Source organism: Venturia canescens, chromosome 1, assembly GCF_019457755.1.
Source record: "Venturia canescens isolate UGA chromosome 1, ASM1945775v1, whole genome shotgun sequence".
Classification (NCBI taxonomy): domain Eukaryota; kingdom Metazoa; phylum Arthropoda; class Insecta; order Hymenoptera; family Ichneumonidae; genus Venturia; species Venturia canescens.
Genome location: NC_057421.1, coordinates 2,504,548 through 2,522,322, shown reverse-complemented (window position 1 = coordinate 2,522,322; position 17,775 = coordinate 2,504,548). Strand labels below are relative to the sequence as shown.

Genomic DNA, 17,775 nt, shown 5'->3' with positions numbered 1-17,775 from the left:
TTCAAATAGCCATTACGATATTAATAATAATAGTTATCACGATAACGCAACGCATTCGGAGATAAGAATCGGCGTAGCTCGCTCGACATCATACGTTTTCGGGTTTCTGTTCCACTTATTTCCGTATCGTTTCCGCATCATTCGATTCTTATTTTGTGTTTAGTCCTCGATCGAACTCTGGTCCCGCGGGGGCAATGAGAAGTTTGGCGGGGGGGGGGGGGGGGGGGGGGGGGGGCGCAAAAGTGTGAGGAATCCGAAGCCCTCGCGGTGTCTCTTGGTACGATTATTTAACCGATTTTTCACTTTGTAAGTAGTAAATAATTTTTGGCTCGCTGGAACGGGCTTTCGGAACTCGTGCGATCTCGCCCCGTTCTTCTCATTCCGGGGGGCTTGTTCGTTTGGCAAATTATTTTTTATATTAAAACCGCGAGCGGTGGTGGGAGGAAGAATCGAAAGAAAAGTGAAATCGGCGAGCTCGAGCAACCGTTTGGAGCTGGCGCAGGTGATCGTCGGTCCGTCGAAGGTCGGAACGCAAGTGCCGAAAGTTTACCGTGGACGTTGAGCCGGCTCTTTTCTCTAAATTTATTTTTCCGACCTTCGGTCGGCGGCAGGCTTCCGACAGACGACGCCCGGGAAATTCGAGCGGCGAGAAATTCGCTCGAATCTCCACACTCCGAACGGAAAATATATTCGATGCTAATGTTTCGATGGAAACGGAGTAAAAAACGATCGGAAAGGGAGAAGAAAGTGAAAGAAACACGAAACGATGCTACACGAAAATATAAACTTCAAATGCAAAAGGAAAAAACACACAAAAATAAACAAAAGAAAAACTAAAATTTAAATAAGAATTGTTACGAGATTGGTTTTTGTTGAATAGTTGTAAGATTTTTGTAATGACGCTAACTAGAATTTATTATCGTCACGTAAATGATACGGAGATTGATTAAGCGAGACGAGAAATGCGTTGAAAGATCAGAAACTCTATGTACGACGAAAATAAGGGGCGAAATGAATTAAAAAAACGGTATAGAGACGAATGTTGGACGCGAAGGGAGACTGGCAACTTCGTCGAGAAAACACTGACGAAGAAGAGGAGTGCAGAAGGAGAAAGAACGATGCTACAATAGTGATTTATCTCGCAAGTTTTTGGCCGTTATTCAATACGTAGCGAACGGTATTTGCGATTAGCGCCTTCTCGAGAACGTCATACCAAGAACCTGCTGAATTACGGAGCCGAGAAATATCGTGCATTTGAAAAAAAAAAACACGGGCAACGGTCGCCAAAAGCAACAGTTTTTATTGCACGTTTCTTAAGGATGTATTTTCCCAACGAGCACTCCGCATTTTGTCACAACTTTCGCGAATTCGTGGGTCGATTTTTTCTTGAACTTTGATGAATCCTCGACGCGATCGCGAAGCGGATTATTTCTCATGATTACTCGACTTTTGTCAACATATCGATCCGAACGTTTGTCCCTTTAAACGCTCGGGAAATCAACGGTCCAGAAGCGGAGTCCAATTATTGAATAAACACGTTTTTTAATAACTTTATCGAATAATTTTTGTAGCTTCGAAGCTAACGCCGAAGCGACGGTCTCAGTTCCTCTCACCATTTCGCGAGTTTCATTTGCGGACGAGAATTTCGTTTGCACGATTATATTATGACAATTGGATCCCGGAAGATATATCCTTGAGAATAAAAAGTCGGGGCTCGAGCTAACAGGATTTGACCGAAAATGCTACGCTTTTCCTCTAGTTCCTCACAGATGTCTCTCCTTCGCTCTCTGACTTCCACCAATTTATCAAACTTTTATGAGAATATTGAGACCAGTAGACGCTAAGAACCCCCACAAGTTTAAATCGAGAGAAACTGAGCGGCTTTGCTCGAACGAGATTCCTCCAAGGAAAGAAACGTCAAGCGCTTCGAGAATACAACATTTGAAAAGCCTCATTCTTCTCAACTTTGTCAAATAAAACGAAGCCACTGTCGAGCAATCGATACGATCAGCCATTGAGGAAGCTCCGATGCCACTTTCAATGCTCTCCAATGATCCCTGTGTAATGTTAATCGTCGCGGTGAAAACGGTCATTGTTCTTCCTTGAATATTCCGTTCGGTGGAATAAAAAGAGAATTTTCGCGATGCACTAATTCGATGAAATCTCCAACGAAATCGATAAATTTCAGTGCATTCACAGCTGAAAGAACGCCATCGAATAACCGATTAAAAAATGATGAGTGAGTTTTATCTCGTCATTCGATCGAGCAAAACCTCTCGTGAGTTTATTCCCAGATTGATGTTCTCCGAACTCGACGCCTCAAAATCCCACGATTAATATTTTTGTAAAATAGTTGATTCGCTGATACGCGGAGACGCGAATAAACGATTAATCAAAAGGAGTTGCCCAATGAATTAATCTCGTTGCGTTCAAGGGAATATCAATCGCCGTGGATGCGATCGCGATAAAAAAGGCCGATCGATCCCAATGCACCAACCGCTGGAAGCAAATGACACAAAATTGTTTCGCTTTCGGGGTTTATTTTTATGGAAATTCGACGAATGAGCTGAGCGCGGAGCTTCCTCAACGACGAGACGAAACATCACTAAGCAGCCAGACGAAAAAAGCACGAAACTCAAACGGTCATAATTCCATCGAGTGACAATATTGATAAGAAATTTTTTATATATATTATTACATAGCGATATAAAAATTGTTCACTAAAAAAAATCTCATATAGACTGCACCAAAGTACAATTAATAAAAACCTCAAGGAGTCTCGTTGAGTCGGGGGATTGTCGGATAAAAAGGTGGTTAGAAGTCGAGAGTCGAGCTCCGCGCGTAATTTTATCATGAAAATACATGTAAATCGTAGCTCGCTGGACTGCCGGAGCCGTAACGAGCTTTTGTCACTCGGAGTAGAGACGTACGAAGCGCCAGGGAGGTGGGAGCAGGCTAAATCGAAACGAAATATGAATAAGGCTAAAACGTAGTTTTAACGAGATGAAAAACCATGTGCGCAATCTCAAGCTTAGCTAGGCCGTTGTATACGTAAATGACAGACATGACAGCTTATTGTCAGTGTCACGAGAGGTGGAGAGACTTCTGTTGGAAGAGCCCGAGGCGTTTCGATCCGAAGGACACATATTGCGGGTCCGCTCGCTCAGACATTTCATACTTGATGCATATCGACGACAATGAATTATCGATTATCGAATTACGATTTTTCTGCATATCCATATCCCCGCGAAGCTCCATTTTCTCCTCCGGTTACCTGCGCTCCGTCGTACCTCGACGCGCTGACAGTTTAACGAGAAACATCCTTTTTCTTGCATGCGTTCCTTCCATTTTCTATGCTCTGCATTACAGACAGTTTAATAATCAAATGCTGATATAATAAGGCGAAACGGTTGAGAATCCGCGAACGAGCGATGCGCACACCTCGCTCAGGAGCGATGCTCGATCAACGAAAAAACTCAACTCCGTGCTCTTATTTAAACTAAGCTCAAACATTGTTTCGATTATTCTTTACGATTGAAAATCCAATTTGCAAAAATATATCAACTATCGATTAATCGTTTGAATAACTATTTTATCAATTCTTTCGAAAAGACTACGAATACTTTGGAGAGAGAGAGAGAGAGAGAGAGTGAATCGCGCTTAGCTCCGATTCAGCTTCGTCTCGCACGCGAATAATGTTGAATCAATCGCGGACCGCGAAGATCGCGAAATGGGGAGTGACGAAGGCCAACTCGTCGAAATCCAACGGCGAGAGAATTCTCATTGAAGAAACTCCGGAACGCCCGAAATCCTCGAGATCGCGGGACTAAGGTGCAGATGAAATAATTATAATTTTCAATCAAATCGATATTACATGATCAATAGACGAATTAATCGTTGTTAGCGAGAGCGAGATGAAGAAACTCATGCGAGAGCAAAACACAAATGAAGAAACGAGTTATACATATCTTTATGAAATAGTATTCTGCGGCGCGGCTGTTGTGCAGGGGCGAGAGAAGAATCTTTTAAGTGTGCTGAGAGAGTGCATGAGGAGGAAGGTATTAAGGGGTCTACCCCAATTAGACGACCAAAAAAAAATACTATTTCCACGAATTTGTTTTGACCGGTATAAATTAGAAAAATGGATATAAAAAGTGTTGGGCCTAAAAAATACACTCTCAAAATATACGAAAAATTATTTTTTTATGTTTATTTTACTCAGTTTTCGTACAGAAAAATGGGGGAGAAGACAAGTCCAAAAAAAAGGTGGGTGTGCGCTGTCGATAAAATCTCTGGAATGGGTGATCGGAGAAAAAAAGTGATTTTAGATTCAATGGGTAAATGGCTGTAGCGCGCAACATAAGATTTTTTATTTTCACAGAAATGACAAAATGCCGGCGATTTTTCTAAAAACTACGAAAGAGCACGTTTTTTCATCGTTTTTTGGAGAAAAAAAATAGCTCCACTCGGAATTTCAAAATTCGTATGATACGCGCTAGTCACGAAGAACATGGGTGAAATTTTGGTAAGGAACGGTCGAATAGTTTCGGAGATTTGATCAACGAGCCAGCGCGTACCAGCGCGCTCAAACAGCCGAGTGAACGTCGCTCAAAAGTGCACTTGGACTGCTCAGATCTTGATGAAATTGAAGTATGATACTTTTGAATACGTATACTTTGGAAAAATGCAATAAAAAAATCGATTTTTTGATAATTCTGATCGGGCTAGACCCCTTAAAAGGAAGAAATTGTATGAATAAATGGTTATTAAAGAGAGAGAGAGCGAGAGAGAGAGATATCTTCTGATTTTCGGGGCCAATCGGAGTCGAGGGAGACCGCGTGATCCCTCAGACACGTGCTCACTCTGCTATTTTATTGTTAAACAAAGAAACATTGAATAAAAATAACAAAAATTACGAGTCAACGTGTTGTTAAATCCTTCGTTCAAGCGAAACGAGCACGCACGTGGGCACGCGCATGAGAACGGATGAATAATTACGAGGCGACGCACTTCGAATCTCCGTGACCTCGATTATCGCAATTTCCCATTCGTCTTCATCCCTCGTTCCAGGAGATCACTGAAGCAACCGTTGTGCGCGTTGGTTTTCAAAGTTCTTTCAATTCCTTCGAATAGCTACTCGCTTCTAAATTCAAATCACTAAAAACCGATGGAGCACGAATGTTTTCGTTGGCTGACGCCGGAGATCTCGGCCAGCGAGCCACGCGAGCTCCATTATTTCTGAAAAAAACTGACAAATTCCCTCCACTTTATCGTTCGCAGCTCAGCTCGCAACGAGGTGCTTCCAGAACGTTTTTTCACTGTATCGATTTTGCTCAACGCGATGATTTTTGTTTGGGAGAACGATGCGGCGAAGGAACGTTAAACTCATGATTGGGGCGAAGCTCGAAAAATTATTGCCGATCTACGCAGGCACTCGGTTTCTCCAATTATCTTCATGGTTTGATGGGGCGAGGAACGAATTAGGGTTGAGCGAGATTCGAGAAGGCGTCCAATTCGGGCGGACCGTCGCGTGTCACGTTCCAAGCGATTTTTTCACGCTTTGCGTTTTCAGACGCGGCGCGACCGCCAGGCGCGTGTATTTTTTCGTAAAATTTTCACTTACGCACGATTTTTCGCATTCGAATTATTTTTCGTAAGCTTCTATTTGGATGAAAAAAAAAACGTGAAAAAGCAGGAGAAAAAAATGAAAAAATAAAAAGTAACGATACAAGTTTGCATGCTTCGGGATGTGGACACGAGAGCAATTTTACAGATACGCTCAGCATACGTTAATCTATTATTAACCTCTGTAGGGAAAACAAAATCTGCGTGCGGAAAATGCGCGTTTGTTAGCTCAGAAATAGCCGGATACATAATCCCCCTCGAAGCTCTCAGGTTTTACCTCCACTTAGGGCTGCCACTTGAGCCCTCGCTCTAAACAGGAACGTTCGCTGATGTTGTTAATTTTATTCTCGTATTACGCGAACACTCGTGGCGAGCTCCAGCTCACTTTTAATAGAAAATGCAACGATCTTGAATCTCGTCCTTTGGCTGCTTTATTTTTACTTAATCAAAAGTAAACGGTACGGATGACGACCCGGTCACCGGGTCAAGGATTGCGGGCGACTATGAAATTCTTTAAGCTCGTTAATCGGTTCGTATTATCAGATCGAAAGAAATTATTCTAATGGCAGAACGACGACTCTCATCTTGGCTTTTCTCTTCTTCATTATTCTTTATCTCCGTTCTTAAATAAACACCAGACTGATGCAAATTTGAATTTACGAAAATTTCAAGTGTCTAGAACTTCAAAATTCCTTTCTTCAATTTGACCATTTTTCTATGATAAAAGCTGATTTTTCAATTTTTTAAACGACTGCAATCGATTACTAAGGAATTGTTACCCCTTAAAAGTCTCGATGTAAAATTAATTCCGCATGCATTCATGGATGAAATAAAAAGTTTCGAACAGTCCAAGTGCAAATTTGCACCTCTGCTGAGTGTGTGACCTGGTTCATGAAGTGTCATACAATCCCTACGATAATTTGACGGACGATTTTTCGTCTGGAACGTTCCGTGGTGTCCGGTCCTTACGATTGTGGAAAATCCGATTTTCTGATGAGCGTTCTGTTGATTTTGATTGTCAATAGCTCCTTCAGACCTTCGTTGAACCCACTTTTTATCATTGATTTTGGAACATTTCTGTACTCGAGTGCACTGAGAAAAAAATGTCATTGGAACAACGAAATGTGGCATTACGAGGTGCCAATTAAATATGTGATCATCACAATGTTAAAAATGATTAAACGAATAAATTAATTTTGGATCAAACTGCAGATTCATTCTCTCCAAAAACATTGCAGTTAAATGAAGAAAAATCTTCTAAAACATCTCGCAATTGCTATTGAATCGACCATTTTTTTTCTCAGTGCGTGGTTTAGAACTGTTCTATTTTGAATATCAGACCAAAACTGAATTTCCGTATCAAAACATTTTCTCTCATTAAGAACGCTTGACAACAGGGATGTTTCAAAATGGAGTAGTTCCGATCACCAATATTTATCTCACCCAAATCCTCAAGATCAAGGTCATTAGTGAATAAAATTCATCATCCAACGAAGCATTTGAGAAGAGAAAAATAAAGATCAGAGGCTTCGTCTCCTCTACAAAAATGATGGAACCACACGAAGTTTTCTATTCTATAAAATCTCATTGGATCCAAGTTTGGGAGCTCTCAATGTAGGAGAAGAAGCCAAAGTCAAAGATACAAGTGGGAAAAAGACTCTCGCAGCATTTCCGATTCGTTGAAATATCTAGCGATAATATTACCACTGTAAATGACAAATTGACGCGTTAAGTTGTTAGCGATCGTTCTCGGTCCTCGTTACGCTAATATTTTATTGATATATACATAATATATATTTGTACAATACGTTTGAGCAGCTGTATTATCGATTGATTGTTCCCCAATGTAATTGGCTCTGATGGGCGAGCGCGTGGACGGTGTTTGACGAGAACTCGAAGAAAAAAATAATTTTGAATAAACTAGGGGGGTCGAAAACTCGACGAGATTCTCCGACACTGTCCTGCGGGGTACGAGGGGCCAAGATTCGTCATCTCGGCTTCGAGCTTTGGTGCGATATTTTCTTTGAGCTTCCGAACGACGTGGAGCGATGAACGAACCAAAAGTTTGGGAAAAACTTGGAAAACTCAAATGAGAGCTCAGCTTCTCTTTCACTCTGTAACGAAAATGTTAAAACGATGTTTGAGGAGACGGCCGAGAAGCAAAATTCAGCTCGAACGACACGAATGAGGGACACTTAAAAGCACATATCAAAGGGAGCCAAGTTCAGATGGAGTCTGTAAAAACGAATGCATTGTACAGAAAATGGAAACAAATAAATAGGAGAATATCGACGGATGTGTGTGTGTGTGTGTTGAGCGTTTAGTAGGGATTGTAAATTATATGAGAATCGATTGAAATACGAATGAAAATAAAGTTTAAACAATACCATCCCGCACGCTTGGCACGACCAATTGTATTGTTCCGACGAAAATGTTACTCTCAATCGCATCTACTGTTGTATTCGCTCGTTCAAATTCCCCTCGAATTTCAACGGACGAATCAGTTGAATTGCAGTTACGATGTTGCAAGCGATGACGAATAATTGATTAAACAAAAATGGACAAACGAAGAGAAAAAAGTAAACGAGATGAACAAAGTTGTAGTTGTAAAGTTATTTAATGAATTATACGATCTTGATTCTCTTGCCAGCATATCGAACGTCGACGACTCCTTTTTCATTCTCTGCTCCCAATTTACATCCCCCATTCACTTTTCACTATTGTTTTTTTCAGCCGGTTTTGCGACGATCCGTTTTTTTTTTTTTTTAAATGAACAATGCTCTTCAATCAGTTGCGCTACACTGCGGAAGAATTCGTGGCGAAGAGAATGAAATTTGTTGGTCCAGCAAAACTTTTGTTGATTCGATCGTGTCTTCTTGGTGAGCGAGTCCCATTCGAGCCAGCAAATCGAGTGATTGGATCAACCGAACTTCTGGCGTGGGGTAACCTTCCACTCGCCACGATTTGGTGGAGCAACAGAAATTTTGGGAATCAACAAACCTTTTTCTCCACCAAGTTTTGTGGGATTGAGAAATTTCTTGATAGACCGACTCGTTGAATGAACGAATTGGGGGGAAGCCGATATTGAGGAATCTAAAACTAGTTTGTCAACCGATTTTGTTAAATCAACGAATATCCTATTTATCGTGAATCAACAGATTTCCGAATCAATTGAATTGTCGAACCAACAAGTTTTTATCTCCCCGTTTTAGTAAAAAGTTTCACCGTCATAACCGGAAATAATTTTTTCCATAAATCCACATTTCAGTGATGACGAACCCGGTAAAAGGTCAAAAAATATTTGCCAGTGACTTCGCTTTTTCGTCATCGACCCACTCGCACGTCGCATCAGTCTCGGTCGAAACATCAAAGAAAAATCAATGAGATATCATCCAGTAAAAAATTTGCTTACTCGAACTGGCCTGAGTCGAGTTTTCGCTTCCGGTTGTTGATAAATGCGAAAAATTTGAGGTCCCGTGTCACAGTCGTATTTTTACAAGCTTACAATAAATTCTTTTGATTTGAGCCGCGCGTGTAAGTCGCAAAGTTGTAAAGCAACGATGACGACACGCTCGAGGATGTTTGTCGAAGGCAGAATTCGTGCGGATAATACGTAAATCGGGCGAAACCGATTCGATCGAGGGGGGATCGCGCTCGAGTAGCAGTACGACGGTCCATAAGCGAGGAGGAAAAAGCGCCGGTGATGGTGGGTGGTTGGCTTTGTATATGAAGAACAAACACGTTGGGAGCCAATGGAGAAGAAAGGGTGGTTCGTTCAAATGTTTGTCTTATAGGTTCCTGTACCCCGAAGGGATGCTGGCTTGTGTTTCTGCAACGAGAGCCCATATCGTTTCCTCCGAGCGTGTTATAGCCGCCTTTTTCTCCGACGACCAATCCCCGAATACCGCGAGCTCCGAAGACCACACCATTAGATAAAATCTCGATGCGCAAACGTGTTCGAACTCTTTATCAAATACAATTGTTCCCTTTTATTTCAGTCGTCGATTAACCGTCGTCCAAACTTTCCAAAGGCGAGATTTCACTGTTGATGGGAGAGGCGAAGACTCTTTGTGATTTTCCATTCGATTAAATTCGAATTGATCCTTTGCTGGGATTATATAATTGAAGAAAGAGAAAACTGGAGCTTCAGTGATGTGCTTAGTTACCCGAAGTTTGTCATTGTCCAAGGATGCTCGAGGTTTTCATGTTTATCTTTGAAAAATTGAGCTAATTTTGAGTGAAATATTGAAAAAAATAGGAAATATATCATCGTTGGAGAAAGCAGGAAGGAAATGTTGCGTGGAAAATCGAAAAAATCGGACCACGAGGATCACGGGGACGAGTGCAAACAGCGAAGACCGAAGTGTGCACGCTGCAGAAATCACGGACTTATCTCCTGGCTCAGAGGACACAAGAGGGAATGTCGATACAGAGAGTGCATGTGTCCAAAGTGTTCTTTGATCGCTGAGAGGCAACGTGTTATGGCAGCTCAAGTAAGCGAAACTTTTCATTCGGGGTCGCCTGACCACTTTCAACTGCAAAAATTCATTCCAAAGTCCTTCAGAGATTATTTATCCATACGGAGCTAACGTTTGGATTCTTAATTTCGATAACAATTACACGGGTATAATGTCAATAGAAAAAATGATATTAAAATAACTTTGTATTTTAATTTTTATTAACGTTTTCTAAGCTTTGATAAAAAATAGTCGTTGCCATAGTGGACTTGCATGAATCGCACTTGCCCAAAGAAACGGAGTGACAGCTGCTTGGAGCATTGGAATGAACGAAGAAGAAATCGACAAACGGAATCGCATTTTTTAAAAGCATTGTTTATAATTGTAACTTTGTTGGTTTTCATTTTTTAATAAAATTTCTTCTTATTTTTAGACTTCCATGAAGTAGTCTTTTTAAATGATGAAAACAATTTTCTTTATATTCTTATTTAATTGAATTATTTACAATTTTTATATTTCAATAAATTTTTTCTTCATTTTCCTTATTATTTTTTCTTATTTTTACACTTCAATGAAGTAGTTTTTTTAAACGTTGAAAAAAATTTATTGGTACTCTTTTTTAATGGAATTCTTTTCAATTTTTAAATTTCAATAAATCTCTCTTAATTTTCCATTCGATTAAAATCATTTTGCAACTGTGGCATTTCAATTGATTCGAGATAAAATTGATTTTCTTACATGAGAAAAAAGCAATGCGTTTTGCATCTCGTTCGAGAATCATTTACGGAAATACTAGAACTTCAATGACACATTCAGGAAATTTGTTTGCTAATGAATTTCATTTGAATCGGTACAGAAATATTCATTTGCTCGGACAGGAGACTCGAGAGAACGTCGTCGCTCGTATGAACTTAATCCATTCTCATCAATCGTGTTACTCTGCGGTGCAAAACTACTCTCGAGAGTTAAAATCCATTAGGGCTCGGTATAGCGTTTCATTCGTGTTTGCACGAGCATTATGACGACACTCGATCTTGTGTCTACATCGTAAGCCTTCAATCCGTGCCGACGTTTCGTTATACTAAATTCATAAGTCAGCCACCCTCTGCCGTCATGCATAAAGTTCCGTACCCACTATTTCGATCGAACGAGGACACTCTTCGCGGAGACGCTCCGAGGATCCTTCATCTCCGAATCCTAGCAGTCTCCTGCCTCACGAGGAAACATATAATTGATGGAAATGTTGAGGAACAACTCCAGTTTAGGAACATGCCGAAAAATGTCGATCGAGATGAGAATTTTGATAAATAATCGAACAGAATTCCATCAGCTTGGACAAAAATTTAATGAATTTAACTGAATTTTTTTGCATCCTCAACGACTTAGTTCAGTCAACAATAAAACAATCGAGTCCACCATTTTTCCGTTCAGCTCAATGGGTTTTTTACGATAAACGAGACTTTTCTCAGTGAACGGTTGGTTGACAGCACATTGAAACTAATGTCACGTGGATTCAGGTCGCGTTGAAACGGCAACAAGCTGCCGAAGACGCTATTGCACTCAGCATGGCAAAAGTCGCAACGGGACAAAAACTGGATCGTCTTCCACCCGGAAAGATTTTCGGTATGGCTGTAACCGAACCGAACTCTTCGAGTCTCTCAACTTCGATTGTTACTGCTGAATCAGCGGTCTCATCGGACGACAAAGTTCCTTCGGCGATGGAAAACGATGGTGAAGCAAAGATCGAGGCTCCTGCGTCGATGCCTGAGAATTCGACGATTCGAACTGCTGTTCAAAGTCCAGTGGTAATTTACTGCGTTTTCATTTCGTCGATTTTTTCATTCGTTGTTGAACAAAGTTAATTCCTTCTTTTCACTAGTATTTCGAGGATTGTCAAAGGTTCAATTTTACGGGAGTTCGTACAGTGAAAACTAAACTCTGTTGGAATATCGGAAGTTAAGGGGGTTACGAACGTGTTTGAGAATTGATATTTTGTCTTGCAAAGCGCGGAAATCCTTCAATTTTTAAAATTTCTGTATGATTTTAGTTCAGGCGGTAGCCACTGCTTTCCAAGTCAAAACGCTCTTTGGTGTTTAATCTCAGATAATCAGAGTTAAAATCCAAGATATCAGAGTTAAAAAATTCTATCCTAGAGTAGAAATACCAATAAATAAAGCCCCCAAACTTCAAAAGTCTGTTTTTTTCCTCGCAGTAAGAAAATCGTGAAAAAATCGCAAAAAATCCGGCTGCCACACGGGGTGACCCCCTTAAAAGTGTGAGACTCTATCACTGTTTGAAGACCCCTGAAAGTTTCTTGCCCCTTTGGTTCGGAGCATTCGAAATTCAACAAAAATATAGAACCGCCCTTTTTCAAATTTGGTCCAAATGTTTTGAATTTTGTACAGTCATAAAAATATTTTTTCAAGTATAACGAGTCACTCTTTGATTGTTTAAGGTGGGAGAAGATTGTACAAAGAATGAGACGAGTGGAGGGTTCGGTGTGAGGAAACGAGCGGAGCCAGGGACCGATGAAGGGAGCAAAGAGCCGAATCCCGTTTCGCCAACGTCAGTGGAAACGTTGGCTCGATTGTTTCCAAGCACAAAGTTATCGGTATTGCAGTTGGTTTTGCAGCGCTGTGGTCAAGATTTGTTGAAAGCGATAGAGTACTTTGCGAGTGAGAGTGGAATAGTGAATCCGTCGTCGCGGACCTCGGCGTTCCGTCCGCCGCAGGCCGGATTAGCGGAAGCGAGAACGAGCAGCGATTATCCATCGAGTATATTCCCATTGCCACCGATATACTCGAATCTCTCGCGGAATCTGTACGGCGACGGTTACTGTTTGCTCAACATTGTGCCGGATCAGCTATCGCGTGGTCTCGTCTCCGGTGATTTGACGGGAGCGTGTCCGGCCCACGGTTATCCGAGCGCGAAAGCTTCGAGCTCTCACGAGCAGGACAACAGCGTGGCATTCAGTGTCCAGTACAACAACTACTTCAATTCGAGTGTCCAGCAACAATTGCGCGAGCATACGAATCGCAGCGGATTGCTTCACTTGCCTCCGGTCATGCCAGGAATCCCTTGCGTCCAACCGAACTGCACGCAGTGCTACAAATTTATGTAAAAATGTCATTTAAAAAGTGGTCAAAAATCGAGTTATTCTAAAGTTAAATTCAACGATATTCGTAGTTTTAAAAAAAAGCATACAATTTTCTATTTCTCTTTAGCCAATTTTTCGGGATTTTATTAGGCACATTATTGACAAAGATTCATATTTATTGCTACCTTTGTGATATACGTATATGAAAACGCAATATTTATACGAGTGTAAATTGATTTTTCGTTCAATCACCATCCGCATTTTCGTTGCGACGTTGCTGTTTTTTTTTGCGCAAATTTGATGAACTTATTAGATCGAGAACATATGAATAACGACAAAATTGTACAGCTTCTTCGAATAATAATATTAATAGTGATGATAATAATAATAATACTAATAAAATGCTTCTATGTAGAAATTGCACTTCAACGTTTTCTAAATATCGTCGTTTTCTCGTATTCTTCGAGCTCGCTTACCGCCCGAGGGTATCCAGTCGAAGTGATAGGGCGTGACAAATCGAATTAGTAAGATTATCGAAAGGCTGTGTAAACAGGATTGTTATCCTAGTGGTGTACATGCCTGAATTTAAGAGAAGAATCTCTACCCGAAGGGCTTTGTTTTCATTGGTTGTACAACTTTGATTTTTTTGCTTGGATGGAGGAGGTAAAAAAATAGAATTTCTGAAGAAATTCCTTCGGGAGCATGGCACGTACGAAGTTCGTGGATCGAATCGTTTAAGGGATGCTTGAAATTTAACGGTGAACGGGGCAAAAAACTGTGTAGAAAAGGGCTCGTTTTTTAGCTCTTTTTTTTTCTAGCCTCATAGTTACGATTTGGTTTCTTGAGTGGGTTGGTAGTGTAAAACGTTTTTTCTTGGGAATTTCGGCAATGAGACCGTAATTGCGATCATTATTATCATCATTATCATTATCATTAACGGATAAATGACAGATCTTAGATCAACGAAACTGCAGCGTTTGACAACTTTTTATTTCGGTCGCGAATCGCAGTGTGTTGGCTTCATTATTATTTCTCACAGGCGTGGTAAGTATAATTAAACGTATCTTTTATAACACATTTAGAAAAAAAAAACATTTTTTCTCGTTTTATCCTTTGGTTCGTTCGATTTCATGATGACTTTATGAAAAAGAAAAAAATCACTAGCTCAGGTCCAGTCTACTCACAACTGCAATTAAAAACATCTTCAATCAAGTTGAGCACGCGAATCAAGTTGGCGTCGGTAGTAAAAATGAAATTTGCCAATTCTACACTGTGGATTTTGCTTCTGAGTTTTCGGGAGAAGCGAATTTTTCAATTGAAACACAAGATTTTAGGGCAATATAATATTTAAAAGAATTTCTAATTTATTGAACTTTTTAGAGAAACTAAAAGAGTCAACAACGAAGTCGATAAACCAATAGTGAACGTGTAAAATCGGAGTGATATATCTCATATATTTGTATATATGCATATACACTTTCATTGTGATATTTCGTCCTCTTTTCATTTATCTCCCTTTCTCTTCGTCTTATCCTTTCAACTATTTACATTATACATTTTCATTTATTTTAAATTTGTGAAAAATACCGAATGAGGGTGTCTACGAGAGATGATGAATGGTGTACGATGATTTGTCATTGTTTAAAAACGCAAGTGCGGTTTGTTCTTGATCATGTGCCTGAAACAAGAGAACATTTGAGTCAAATTATTGTTCGTGTACATAAATAAAATAATATTATTGTCGTGTATTATTCAAAGAGAAAAGGACTGCTCACTTGTCAAGATGTTCCCAGAACATCATCAGTGCTGCTCTGTCTAAGTGACGTTTTTCTCTGCTCAATTCGATTACCGTAACTGCCCAACGAGCAACGTTCGCGTCGAGCTTCATTTCGTCGTATTTCAAGTGGAATGCGGAGACTGTGGACAAGACGAATAAAAATAATGATGTTTTTTACACGACGTTGAGAAACTGACCATCAAAGGAGCTTTATTTGAGATTTTATTCTCTGTGGAATTCAATTTATGAGTTTTAATTTGTAATTGATGATCAAAGATTTGGGAAGTCTTGACGTACAGAGATTTGAAAATTCGTGCTCTCGAGCATTCAATTGAATGGCTGTAAGTACCTTTGGAGAAAATCTCTACAGGGTTTCCGTCGAAAGGCCATCCCTTGAATTGCCATGCGGGTCCCATAACAAAAACGGCAACAACTCTTTCCCAATCGGCGTTGGTCAGTTTTGCGGGTGTGTCGACAACGCGGTATGGCACAGTGAGACCACCATCTTTTCTTCGTTGGAGTAAAATTTCGTTTTCCCTCTTACATCCCGAGGCCCGTTTCTCCTCGTTGGAAACATATTTTAATTCTTGAAGTATATCCTTGGCGTTGTACATCGTAATGAGAGACGTGTTGGCGTTTGGTATAATTATGATGGGTGTCCTGCTTGGTCGTTTGTTCTGTGCTGCTTGTTGAGGAGTTAATTTAGCAGCAGACGTTGGTAATAAGCCAGAAGTAGGTGTCGTCGATGGATTCGCGATGGGCGGTTTTCTCACAGCTGGATTTGTGCCTTCAGTCACGGATTTCAGTGTCATACCGTGGTATGTTCCCATGGTATCGATCTTGAAACCTTCCGTTTCTTCTTTTTGTCTTATGAATCTTTCCTGATCGTAACGATTGTAAACTGCTGGTTGTGGCAGAGGTCTCATCGGAGTAGATCTTGGTGTGACCATGGGAGTCGGCGCGGAGGGTCCTTTTTGTCTACCTTCCTCTCTTGCTTTGATACTCTGCAATATGGCGAATATATTTTTGGCAAATACTTTACCACTGCTCTGCAATATCGTCGCTCTTGTTCGCCATTGCCTTTCCCTCGAAACAATGTCCTTCGTGTCGTCCACATCAAGATCAAGGATTACTCGCAAGTCCGAGCCCATTCCTATGTCATCATTTTCCTTAATGGTCGTTCGCTTTTTAGCCAAACGCTTGGCTTTTATCGCTGCTATTTTTTCCACGGACATTGCCTCTGACAATGATTTAATATTGTCCACCGTCACTGAAGCCTCCTTCGGTGCATCCAGCCTCGCAGCCAATTGTTCCTTCACTTTTTGCACATGAGTCTCCTCAAAACGTGGCTTTTTGGAGGAACCACTCTCTGTACCATCTTCAGCTGTTCGTTTAACCTGCGTCGACAGACCGATCGGCGCTGACTTATCTATGGCTGCTGAATTCGCCGTCTCACCATTGAGATATGCCAATAAATCTTTTCTGTCCGGACGTCGCACCACCGGAATATTTTCCGCTGCTGCTTGACGCACGTAAACCGGATGAGTGAGTTGTACATGTTTCAAAAGGAATAATAAACACTCGAGCGTGTAGTACTCCTTGGCGTTTCCTTCTTTTCCTGACCTGAAATTGCAAATTTGCTGAATTTATTATTGCTCATTAAAGGATTCGTAAGGTTTCCAATGCTTTATACTTGTTGACATGGAGCAAAAATTATGACAAATTCAAAAAAATGTTTTGTTAAATATTCTAAATAGTAAATTATATTTGGTATTGTACAAAAATGATTGGGAATCTTATTGGCAATCTGCTATTTCTCGTGGTAACCTGTAGAATTTCACTTCTTTCATAGAATTTATAAATATTTTATCTTAATATTTTCATAACTTTGCAACAAGTTTCTCTTTGGTCAAGATTGTGCGCTCCGTATCGAGCTGAAAATTAAACATCAGTCCTATGCCTAGTCATGAAATTAATAATTTCATGGCTATGCATATTCGTGACCTGAAATAAATGAAAATAATAATGGTAATGAAACTAAGAAAATTTTTGCTCAGCAGACAAATTACAAATGTAGTGAGCCATCTGGAAAAAAGAATTTTCTCTTCATGACTTTTTTGCTCTGTCAAATATTCTGGTTTTTTTATTATTGGAAATTGAAATAAAGATGGAGATGTGGATTTGACTGAAGAACTTTCACTGACAATTTGAATTGAATTTTGCATTGTCTTTATTTGGTTTTAAACCATGAAAAGTTACTTTAAATAAATGTGGAGTCAATTGTATGCTCGTGGGAGATGAAAATTTATATATTTATAGATATTTATTGAGAATGAAAAGTTATAAAAAATATTTTAAAATATAAAATAACTGTTTTCAGGTAAAAAACGAAACAAGTGTCCAAACTGGAGCATAACCCTGATAGATTCGGAGCGAAAGTGCAGCGAGAGTAAAAGCGATTTCGAGAAAACTTACCCGTAAGTCAGATAGTTAGTTTTGACGTTCTTCGGCCAAGAAAATTCACCAAATATTATCTCATTTTCACGCTCGATTATTTCTTTCTTGTTGACATTATACTGCCGAAGAAGAGACAACGGGTCCGCCATATTTATTTGTACGCACTTATCGCGACTAAAACCACACTAAACAAGTATCGCAGTACTGAATATGTTACCAGATGTAATTGTGTAAATCGCTCATTGAGGTTGGAAAACACATATGTGTTGTAATTGGTGAAACATGATTTTTTTCAGTTGGTAAGTCCGTGATTCGTTAATTTCGAACTCGCGGGCAGATGTCACGACTGGTTGATTCTTTTG

The 17,775-nt window shown here is 40.1% G+C and overlaps 2 protein-coding genes across 3 annotated transcripts; one reads left to right on the top strand and one right to left on the bottom strand.

Moving 5' to 3' along the window:
* Positions 1 to 244: 244 nt before the first annotated feature.
* On the top strand, positions 245 to 13,299 carry LOC122407643 (doublesex- and mab-3-related transcription factor A2-like). Its single transcript, XM_043413985.1, has 3 exons — positions 245 to 10,118; positions 11,600 to 11,887; positions 12,538 to 13,299. The coding sequence occupies exons 1-3, from the start codon at positions 9,918 to 9,920 to the stop codon at positions 13,201 to 13,203; spliced, it is 1,155 nt and encodes a 384-aa protein (XP_043269920.1). The 5' UTR covers positions 245 to 9,917; the 3' UTR covers positions 13,204 to 13,299.
* On the bottom strand, positions 13,050 to 17,664 carry hyx (cell division cycle 73 hyrax). Of its 2 annotated transcripts, XR_006260242.1 has the most exons (5): positions 17,432 to 17,664; positions 15,306 to 16,579; positions 14,955 to 15,096; positions 14,767 to 14,857; positions 13,050 to 13,187 (listed from the first exon to the last, which is right to left on the bottom strand). XR_006260242.1 is itself a non-coding variant. In XM_043413958.1 (4 exons), the coding sequence occupies exons 1-4, from the start codon at positions 17,560 to 17,562 to the stop codon at positions 14,821 to 14,823; spliced, it is 1,584 nt and encodes a 527-aa protein (XP_043269893.1). In that variant the 5' UTR covers positions 17,563 to 17,663; the 3' UTR covers positions 14,614 to 14,820. The 2 variants fall into 2 exon arrangements, 1 of the variants encoding a protein (XP_043269893.1); XM_043413958.1 differs by lacking the exon at positions 13,050 to 13,187 and having other exon boundaries at positions 14,614 to 14,857; positions 17,432 to 17,663.
* Positions 17,665 to 17,775: the final 111 nt, after the last annotated feature.